Here is a 10,932-nt window from a genome sequence, read left to right on the forward strand (position 1 = left end):
ATTGTTGGCGAGCTTGTTGATAATATTGATTACATTAAGGAAGTTATTGGATGTACTGTACATACATACACGTGTTGGGTTAGGTAGTGGTTATGTATGCACCGATTGTTTGAAGCACATACTTGACTTTCGAGTGAAAACCTAACAAAAACCTAACAGGATTCAATGCTTGTTGTAGCCAAAAGCCATGGAATTGTGATTGATCTATCCAACCAAATCAGGTTCTGCATTATATTTGATGCCTTCCAATAACAGCAGTCTATGTAGAAAAACATGAAAAGTAAACATGAGCCAGAAATGATGCCACCGAAACACCAAACGTCATACCCCAAGCCCCAATCGCCCACCGCAGCATAAAAGATATCTGAAAGATGAACAGCACGATTCAAAGAATGGTATACATATAGAGTACAACGCAAGAATCGGCGGACCGTGTTCAACATTCGGAGCCACGAACCACTCTCGCATCTGGTTCGGCGTCGTTACCTCCCTCTTCGCAGTCTTCATCCATTGCATCGGCGTTGAGATTAGCCACGTCGCCGGTCCCAAGGCCTTCCTTGCCACGGTCATAATTGACGGTTCGCCAACCAAGCGGGGCAGATGTGTCTTTGACGTATTCAGACATTGGGAACTGTGTTGAGAAACGGGTTAGAAGGGAAGAAGCTTCAGCGGAAAAAGAAAATTGTAAGAAAGGACATACGTAGTGATCGTTCTTCTTCATGGTTACGACCCAGGGCACGTTATCAAATGTTACGGCTCGGAGGCGGAAATAGGTGTTGTTGGGAATCTTGATGACTTCCCGAATGAAGGAGTCTAGATCAGGGGTCTTGATGCCATTGACGGCGGTGATGAAGTTTGTCGGTGCGAGGCCGTATTGGTAGGAAGGAGAGCCGCGAGACTAGATAGATCAGTCGGTCATGGTCAAAGTGATCGGAGAGGGAAAGGCAACATACTCTTGCGCTAACATAAACGTCACTGTGCAATTTACTAATTTGCTGCCGAACGGCATGATGTGGCTTCTGCAGCACTGCACCACAGAAGATCAAAGCCTGATCGGTCTCCAAATCTTCTGTTGGAACCGTCTTGACTTTGATACGCATCTCTTCTCCATTGCGCACAATCAGCGCGTCGAGCGTCTCCTGGTCGTACATCATATCAAACTCAGACACGCGGGTGATGAGCTTATCATTAAGCGTGAGGATAACGTCCCCTTCTTCCAGCGGCCGGACATCAGTAGACAGAGAGGACGCACAGTCCACTTTGCGCACCATGAACAGTTCGTGCCTTGCAGGGTTCGCCTTGGCAACTTTATCGATCCATTCCTCTGAGACACCCATGACGCGGGCTTGGCTCATCTGGATAACATAGGTCTCCATATCCAAGATGCGTAAGCGTGGAATGATTCCGTTTTGAATCTGAGAAACCACTGGAATAAGCGGCGGTGTGGCCAGGCCAAGGTGGTATTCCACATCCTTGTGGGAAGACTGTGTTCGTTCCCCGAGGTAATTCAACCACAAAGCCTGGATTACACCGTCATCACCTAGTAGTACCCCGCTGGTGCACTGACTGCTAAGGCCCGTATCAACAGTGATCGCGTCCAGATTGATAGCACGGTATCTGGGCGCCGACGCATTGGGCGGAATGGCCACGGTGGTGATATCCGTAACTGTGGTTTTCGCCACAACAATCCTAAGATTCTGATTAAACCCAACGAACAAGGTCTCCGCACCCTGCTTTATGTAAGTCGAGCTCAATCGAGCGCTCTGAACCGGCGCCTGGACAAGAGTAGGATCGTATTGAATAATAGTGTAGTTCTGCAGAGGGTGTAGGAAGATAACCTTAGCGCTCACGATGACAGAATCAGCAACAGTGACGTTGATATCGCACAGATCAAACGGAACGACAGCCCGGGAGATTACGACGAGGCCTTTCTCTGCGTCGATAACCAATCCAAACCCAACTTTCCTAGCCTGTGGGAAGCCGTCTACTTTGACAGGAATAGTGCACGAGACACGGACGAAGCTTCGTACAATATCCGCGGCCGCGGGATGGCTGACGCCATCGAGCTGAATGAAGTCGGCTTTTCGTGGAACTGGTGGCTCAGCCGGAATTGGATCTGCAAGGTCAGCGAAGTCCCAGAGGCCGGTTCGATCATTTCTCTGCGCCAGTCTCATTTTGGGATGCCAGTGACGATCAACATGAATGATGCTCGTTCCACGGGTGTGCAGGTCTCGAATATGTCTGTAGGAGAGAACAATTCTAGAGCGATCTATTGCAAATGTAAGCTCGTGGTCTGTTTGCGCCAAAGAGCTTGCACAAAGGAACATATCTTACCTGGAATAGTTTTCATGACCTCGATGAACTCGTCCAAATTCTTCGTCGGCCTTTTGTCAACCGAATCGATAATCCAACCAGAGAAGGTATTTTCCAGTTTGAAAGAGCCTGCCGCCTCGCAAACATAAACACCCTTGCATGCAATGGCGTACAACCTCGCTTGTTGGTAGGATAGATCGTGGAAAGTGGCCCCAGCAACGGTAACATACCGAGATGGAGTAATCGCATGGAGGTCTTGAACCGTGCAAGTAACCTCCAAATCTTCGCCGCCTCGCTGTACGAGTAGATGCACGTTTCCATCGACGCTAGAGTCAAGAATGTCATCCAGGCGGACAAATTGCGTCAACAGCTCACCGTTGACCTTGATCAGGACATCGCCTTCTTGTAACTTGCCATCAGCCGGGCCTTCGGGAAGAACAATCTCCGCTACGAGCATGCCGGTTTCTTTCGGTGCCTCCTTGCGCACCTGCGCCTCCCATTCCGGTGAGAGGCCCAAACGCCGACACTCGTCAAATGGCTTGATGATCCACTGTGTTTGTATTGTTCCGCGGCTCACAAGTTCTTCCTGTTGGATACATTGTAGGGCACGAAGTGGGCGATCTAGCGGAAGAAAGTAATCCGTCGCCGCTCCATCGGCACGACCACCAGCCTGTAGCGCAATCGCATGGCCGTCGATGTTAACCACAGGACTGCCGGAACTACCACCGCTAGCTGCAGCGGCGGCCTGGATGTAATTTGTGTTGAAATCACTATATCCTTCTCCGTATTCGGGGGCATTCCGATCGAGACGACTGATCACACCGGAGAGTATGCTCAGTTTTTCACCGGCATCATTACCTACAACCCTAATCTCCACTCCTACACGAGCAGAGTCTGGCCGTAGTTTCAGTTCCGTAAGGGGCATATACTTAATCGCCTTTGGGTCAAATTTAAGGATACCAAAGTCGTGGACGGGATCGCGGTAGATGGGAGTCACATCACACTATTCAGCAAAGTCTGCTGTCAGCCAACACAAACGGTCACAGGTAGGCAAACAAAAGCAGTACAATACCTCTTCATGATTATCGAATATGCAGTAGCCCCAAAACGGCCCAGCGCACACGACGTGTCTGTTGGTCATGATATATCCGCGCTCTGCATCGACGACAAACCCCGTCGCCTGGCTCGCCATCGACAAATCGGTATCAAACGACGCGGTTTGGCAGAAATGAATAGACACAACGCTCTTTACGACTGTCTCAATGGTCTCCTGCCACTCCGCCGAGTCAGTTTCGACGGCGGGGAGCGGCATTTGCAGGGCGGCGGCGGCGGCAGCTTCTTCTGCAGCGGAGTCCGCATCGTCATAGGAGTACATGGTGATATCACCGGGGGTCTGATCAGCGGAAGGCATGGGGGAAGAGGGAGCAGCGGGATCAGGACGTCGGTGTTTTGCAGAAGGCAACGAGAGCGGGCTGTCGCTATGCTTCCGCTTGGATGTTGGGGGAGCCCCGTTCAAGTCCATGGCGAAGAAACAAAGGAAACGAGGTTGACGGCGAAAGGAATGCAGATATTTATAAGCCGGTCAGCGGTGCCTGTGGTGATTGAGAGGCAGACGATGACTGTGCCGGCTGCGATGGTGAAGCACAGGGAGCGTGGGCGGAGGCGGCAGGGCTGGCGATGAAGACGGGCGGCAAACCGTTTGGCCTAGAGGGGCGTAGCAGGGAGAGTCGGGGCGCTGAGATCCAACCAAAGTGACGGCCTAGAGTCGACGCGAGCGACGGTTATGAGATCAAATCCAGGAGGGCGTTGTAGCGCCGCAGAAGACGCCGGGACGAGGTTTTGATGCTGTCTTTCTTTTTGTTCTTTTTGCTGAGGCTGCGATGCTTGGCGCCCGGTCAACCGCCTGGCTCTCAACTCACTGCTCGTCGCTTTCACGCAGCAACGGCACGCATAGCACACGCTGCGTCGAGCACCGGCGCTGAGGATTGAATCACGTCCGTTGCTACCACCCGGCACGCTGGCATCGTGCGATCCGGCGTTGAGCAGCCGCGAACTAACCCCCAGGTCCATTGGGCCCCGTCTTCGCAGAACAAGATGCCCTCGAGTCCAACCCGATATACACGACCAGGCAGTCGTCTCCTGGCTACAAACGCGAGACGCTCCTTGTCCTCCCTCGACCCTTTAAATGGGTGACGCGAGTCCCCAGGTTGCAATGCGGTGATGTTACATACTTGGAGCAGCAGTTGTTGGCCCCAAGCTGCAGCCTAAACACGGCCCATGCTTTTGGTCTGGGGAACAGACAGCAAAATGGCGACGGTGCCATCGAACGTCCTGGAGCTGACAGAAAGCTTGACTCTTGACCTCCCATGCTGGACTGGTCATCTGCGTGAGCCGCCAACAAATGGGATCAGGACTCTCCAGCAAGTACGACGCTGAAGGCCGTCAATTGCCAAATCCGCCCGGACATTGGCCCGAATGCCATTTGCAAGTGGTACCGCTTGGCAGGCCACGTTCTCAGCTGCTGTTTTTGCGGCTGTTCTCCTGCATGGACGGGCACTGGGGTCCTCTTCAACATCAATATTGATGGTCTCAGCCCCGCGGTCCGCGGATGGTCAATCAGAATGCGGTTGGCCTTATAAAAAGGCACGATTTTCCCGTACAATTCGAGGGGCCGCACGGTATCTATCAAATCGATGCTTGGTATCGGCAATCATGATTTCAACTGATCCGGATAATTTAGCAGACGAGTCCGACCAAGTTTGGATGGCAGTCTTCTTCCCTCTCCTTCGCCTCCTCCAGGATGCCCGTCATCCCCCAGAACGCATTGTACAGTTAGCTGCCTTGTTTCGTCGCCATGTTTTGCCGACGCTATCAAGAAGCCATCTGTCTTTCATGACAGACGATCACACCCCAATGGCGATGTCCATTCGACCAGATGGCCATAAAGTGAGCTTTGCTGTTGAGCCGGCTGCTTTGCCCGTGGGCCCCGCAGCCAGAGACCGCTGGGTGCGAACATTAGCGAGACAGAGCGTGATGCATACAGCCACAGACCTCGAATGGTACAATATATGCAGCGAATTGCTCACCCTTCCGGAAGGGGCCAATCTTTCAACGATACAGAAGCTGGACCAGGCGGGATACTCACAGTTCTTTTTAGGTTTCCCTTCCCCTACCTCCCCTTTGACTCTCAGTGCGGCTAACAATACTTCATTCTGTTCCTAAGGCTTCGATTGTTCTACAGAGGGTCTTATACTAAAGCCATATTTTATGCCTTCACTGAAAGCATCATACTCAGGTGCAACCGTTGATAGTATCGTGGCTTCTCTGATTCCTCGACTTTATCTCGAGGAACCTTGGTCCCAGGTCAATGCCTTTTTCTCTACAGTCCCAAGTCCTCTCCGCCCCAGTCCCTTTATAGTTTCTATCGATTGTTTAGCACCGTCGCTCAGGCGAGCTAAAATCTACTATCGTATCAAAGAGAATTCCCTAGCTGCCCTCGAAAAATACCTTACGCTCTATGGTCGCTTGGCGCATTCGAGTATGTCTAGTGGCCTTCAGCTCCTGCACAAACTATGGAAGAGGCTGCTTTCGCAGGATCCCTCAGAGAATATTTCTAAAAACGCAAAAAATCCTAGTCATTTCACGGTTATGCCGTTGATCTATTTTGAATTGCGGGAAGGGCATCCAGATCCATATCCAAAGGTTTATATACCGATTAGACACTACTCGGAAACAGACAAAAGTATTGCTGCCGCTTTGGATGATATCTATACTGATCTAGGCGCTGTTCAATCCGGCGAGTTCATAAACTTGATTAGCCGAGTTTTGTAAGCTTGCTACCTGGATATACGTGCGGCAAAAAGCGCTAACTAGTGCTCTATGGAAGTGATCATCGAGAGCTAGGAGAAAAACAAGGCATTTTTACATACTTATCTGTTGCCATGAAGAAGGGCAAAAGTGAGTTACGCGCTTATATCAAACCAGAGATGTCCGATTGCATACTTGGTGGGTTGACCCTCCGATATCCCGAATCCCATCGCCTTTTTTGACTTTGAATAGTTCAACAGTCGCCAGACCTCTCCCCTCCACTCAAGGTAGCCCTCGACATAAAGCATGGCTTGAGGCTGATAAGGTGGCTTAACATATTTACAATAAAACTTAGGACCGCTACGTCCTGGGAGGATCTCTCTGATCTTTTCACGTCTAACTGCAGGTGGAGCGATTTATTGTCCCATTCATCCCGTTTTTGCAAGTTGAGTGGGCTGCATGATGTTGCAAAATTTATCCTCCAGGATGTGAGGCAGAGCAAACCGCGAGGATTTTGCTTGCTCCCTGGAGTGCATCGTATTTCATACGCAGAAAATCCTGAACTCATAACTGCAAGAGCGGTATGGAACACCACAAATGGCGAATGCTCCGCCGCAATTACTTTTGTTATCACTCCCACCGGTCAATGCAAAGCGTTGTCGGTGGTGATGCAGCTCGAGGCCCTACCACGGAACCGCCCGCGGGCTGTTAAATGTTTGTCGGTTGGGTATCACGCAGTGGTGGTAGGAGGAGGCCTGGCTGGCTTATCTACTGCAGCTAGGCTCGGTGACTTGGGAATGAAAGTCCTCGTCGTTGAAAAGGATTCGAGGGTGGGTGGCTCGTGGCGGAATCGCTATACCAATCTGAAGCTCAACACTCCAAGAGTCTACAGTGAGATCCTATTTTGCGATTCGCTTCCAGAATTGCTCTAACTCACCTGCAAAGGCGCGCTCCCTTTTTTCTATCATCCCGATAATCTCCCAGAATTCATGCCGGCAACTTCGTTCGCCGATCGGCTGGAGGCTTATTCTCGTTCTATAAAAACAGAATTCCGGCATTCAACATTACTCTGCGCTTCGAACTATAACCCAAAGTCACGCTCCTGGTCGTTGAGCCTCCGTGATATGGAGGGTTCGGTATTCAACACTTCATGTCACCATCTTATCATTGCATCGGGAATTGAGAAACCCCGGGCGGTTATTCCTGATATCCTTGGCTTGGTACCTATCACACTCTATCGTGAATTTCCCGGCGGCTCATCGCTGATTCATTCGCGCAGAAGGACTTTTCTGGCCATGTTGCCCATGCGTCTAATTTTCGATCCTCTAAATCCTGGGCCGGTAAACGTACAGTAGTCATTGGGTCAGGTTGCTCTGCCCACGATGTTGCCAAAGAGCTTTATACGGCTGGGGCCGAGAGTGTGACACTTGTTCAACGCTCAGCAACTGCTGTAATGTCCCGTGCATCGCTCATTGCAGCTTTCCCCGGTACTTCTCTTCCTCTGCTCCATCGATGTATTTCTTCTGACTCTGTTAATTTAAAGGTCTTTACAATGGGGAAAATTACCCTCCCGTTGAATTTGCAGATCGGTTACACATGGCCGGGCCGTACCTGCATTTTAAAGAATATGGTTATGCAGCAATGAGAGAGACGGAGGTTATTGACCGGTAGGTTCTGATTATCCTGCAGTCTGAACCTCGCCTGATTTTCTATAGCGAACTCCGCCGGAACTTAACGAAGGTCGGATTCATATTACTTCCGAACACGGAGGCGGATAACTTCATGACGAGGCTTCTGGTTCGTCATGGTAGGTTGACTTCGCGTAACGTCTACCGTAGACCTACTGACTCAATGCAGGGGGTTATTATATCGACAGTGGGTGCTCTCAGCTTATAATCGACGAGAAGGTTTGGATTCCTTGATCATAAATCCCTTGCAACCCTTCTAACGACGGATACTAGATTGGTCTCTTGACTGGTACCGATATTTCTCACATTTCGGGCTCTGACATTATTTTTCGCAATGGTACCTCGATCCAGGCCGATCTTATCGTTTTTGGTACAGGGTGGGTTACTTTTCGCAGAATTGAAAAGAGAACATCACGCTGATATCGAAGCAGATATACTGGCTTTTGCGCCAAAGAACTGATTGAGGATATGTCCATAACCCACCCCATCGCGAGCACAGGTGGTGAAGTTCCACGAGTTGAAATATGGCAAAAGTCTACATGTAAGTTTTCCATGCTGGAACCTCAAGGCCCGTTTATTGATGGTCTCTAGATGAAAACTTGTGGTTTGCAGGCGGCGAAGTTTTCACTTGCAGGGTGTTCTCGCGGCTCCTTGCCTTGCAGATTCAGGCCGAGCAGCTCGAAATAGAATTAGATGACAACTGGAAGCTTGAGTAATGCACATACAAGGGATATTCAAAACCTTTTCTTGTATAAAGATTCATGCTATGGATAAAGTAGTTTTGGGGGCGAAAGGAAACACAAAATTGCATTAAAAGCAGCGAGATCGACTGTGGGCATACCATAAATCTACACAATCGCCTCACTGCGGTCCAAGATAGCTGGTTATGGAGAAACTAGGGGGTAGGCTTATTATTGTGAAGTTTTGCTATATCAAAAAGTCAACTCTCATATGCTCTTCGTACTTTGGCCTAGATGGCTGCCGAATAAAGATGGCCCAAAGCTAGATCCTTTGGCCTCTCTTATGTTCAAGCTGCCACCCCATTGCCCTTGTGATTATCCATCATCATTGTATTATGGAGCCTTATGCCATGAAGACTACCCGCCATTGGACCAACAAGATTGTAACACACCCCTGAGCTTAGATAGTTAACGAGTTATTGGCATGTGCCATTCTTGAGGACTAACTATTTCTATGGAGTACAGCCATTCCACTATATTAGTTATTTGTGAAGAGCAGGCCTTAATCCCACAGCCTTGCCTCTCACAAATAAATTAATGAAAAGGACACCAAGACAGCACCCCGGCGAGTCTTCCCTTATTCTACTTGGCATATTCACGTTCGCCAATTTCTCCGATGGTGCTCCATATTTTACTGGCCAGCTCGTGATTCTCTACAGTGTCCAGAAGCCCGGAACCAAACTCTTGCACTCCATGTCAGATCCCCTGCATGAGATACAGTAAACACGCAATAGCAACAACATGGCTCTGGAATCTGGAATCAGTCTCTATTGATCCAAGGGTAATATATGAACATTTCAAGCACCAAAGCTACCCTACAAATTGCTTCATCCTCCTCTTTCAATTTTCTTCCCAACTCTCGTTGCCGGAGTGAAGGCGCCCCACTGCTTGAAGTCAGGACGTTTACTGCAAGGCCACACCTCGGGCTCACAGGTTCAAACTAAGAGCGAGTTGTGCCGGTCATATAATATTTGCCAACAGTTACATTTCCACCTAAAGTAACCGTTCAAAAATGAAACAAATAGAGTGGAAAATAACCGGTAGACTCGGATTGTTCCTTGAACCAGTTGGAAAAAAGGACCCAGAAGAAGTTTGCATGGAGCAAACGGAAAGGGGGGTAGCAACTGATTGTGGTGGCCAAGCAATGGATTTCGCATCCACTGCTAAACAAATCGTCCTGTTGGCAGCACTGAATGGTGTAAAGCGTCTGTTTCGTTTCACCAGCCAGTATGTCTAGCAGAATAAACCACCGGCAGTTGACGCTCCAGGTTGAAAGATGGCTGGAAGTCTTTTTGATTGCGAAAGTTTCTTGACCGGTCACTTCTCGAGATTGATGATATTGCCTCGTTATCCCTCACCCATTCATCGCTCCCGTGGTTCCTGGTACCATTCCGTCTGAAATATGAGTTGGCTGTGAAGTCTGTGGCATCAACTGGGGTATATTCTGTGTCGGCATCTGACGTTGCTGTGCTTGCGCGTGTGCTGCAAGTTTCGCAGCGTCGGGGAAAAGCTCGTTCAACTGCGTGTATGCGGCAATCAAGCTAGGCATACTCGGCGGAGGGGTCAAGATGGCAGGAGCCAAGGGTGCTGCCACTCCCGTTTTCTTAGCCCGATCTGCAACCGTCGCAAGATAAGCCAGATTGGCCTGTAAACGACGCATACAATCGACGTATTCTTGGGTCGATTTGGTGGCAGGTTTGGCTGGCTGTGAACCCGAGCCCTGAGATTGTGAGGCCGACGGCTCGGTTGGGGAGGCGGTAGTCTGCTGGTCTTGAGCTGGCGTGGTGGCTGGTTGGTTCGAAACGCCGGTTTTCCCGGATGATTGTAGGTTTACGACCTCTTGAAGGAGCGCAGAGTTGATATCTAACAGGACCGTGACGCGAGCCTTTTCTCGGGCAGAAACAGCAGCTTGAGCAGCTTGAGCGGCTTGAGCTGCCGGTGTTGGCTGGGGTGGGTGTGGGGATGGAGACGACTGTAGTTGGTGAGGTACCGGGGGGGTCTGCGCCTGCATTTGACCGGGGAGCTGAGCAGGCCGCGTCGGAGTGGTGAAGGGAGGTCTCGAGGCACTGGGGGTTGTCATTGCTGGTGGTTGAACAAATGCACCGGCGCCATTGTGGATATTGTGGTTGTGAGGGGTTTGGGGGAGCGACGTCTGGCCCATCACGGCGGGCATTCCTGGATGCGAGAATGCCGGCTGGGAGAAGCCAGGGTGGTGAGAGACTATTTGAGTGGCGGGGAAGTGAAAGGCCATGGTCAGTATGTATCGTGGACGGGTGATGAAGGTGACGAGAACGGGTTCACAGGAAACGTTAAAAATAAGAGCGGAAAAAAGACAAGTTGGAGGATCTGGCCCTGTCCTCGTGGCCCCCGATTGACGCTCTGCG

At 50.3% G+C, this 10,932-nt stretch overlaps 3 protein-coding genes across 3 annotated transcripts; 1 reads left to right on the top strand and 2 right to left on the bottom strand.

Moving 5' to 3' along the window:
- Positions 1-436: 436 nt before the first annotated feature.
- UREG_03005 (uncharacterized protein) lies at positions 437-3,835 on the bottom strand (the record flags this gene model as incomplete). Its single annotated transcript, XM_002543443.1, has 5 exons — positions 437-631; positions 701-898; positions 954-2,269; positions 2,335-3,316; positions 3,386-3,835. The coding sequence occupies 5 exons, from the start codon at positions 3,833-3,835 to the stop codon at positions 437-439; spliced, it is 3,141 nt and encodes a 1,046-aa protein (XP_002543489.1).
- A 1,190-nt stretch (positions 3,836-5,025) lies between these two features.
- Positions 5,026-8,524, top strand: UREG_03006 (uncharacterized protein; the record flags this gene model as incomplete). The annotated part of the gene is made up of 12 exons (XM_002543444.1): positions 5,026-5,503; positions 5,555-6,140; positions 6,200-6,270; positions 6,373-7,011; positions 7,066-7,340; positions 7,400-7,607; positions 7,664-7,787; positions 7,836-7,927; positions 7,978-8,027; positions 8,082-8,185; positions 8,240-8,349; positions 8,421-8,524. The coding sequence occupies 12 exons, from the start codon at positions 5,026-5,028 to the stop codon at positions 8,522-8,524; spliced, it is 2,841 nt and encodes a 946-aa protein (XP_002543490.1).
- Positions 8,525-9,902: 1,378 nt separating this feature from the next.
- UREG_03007 (uncharacterized protein) lies at positions 9,903-10,709 on the bottom strand (the record flags this gene model as incomplete). The annotated part of the gene is made up of 1 exon (XM_002543445.1): positions 9,903-10,709. The coding sequence occupies one exon, from the start codon at positions 10,707-10,709 to the stop codon at positions 9,903-9,905; it is 807 nt and encodes a 268-aa protein (XP_002543491.1).
- Positions 10,710-10,932: the final 223 nt, after the last annotated feature.

This window comes from Uncinocarpus reesii, genomic scaffold (assembly GCF_000003515.1).
Source record: "Uncinocarpus reesii 1704 scaffold_2 genomic scaffold, whole genome shotgun sequence".
In the NCBI taxonomy this organism is placed as follows: Eukaryota; Fungi; Ascomycota; class Eurotiomycetes; order Onygenales; family Onygenaceae; genus Uncinocarpus; species Uncinocarpus reesii.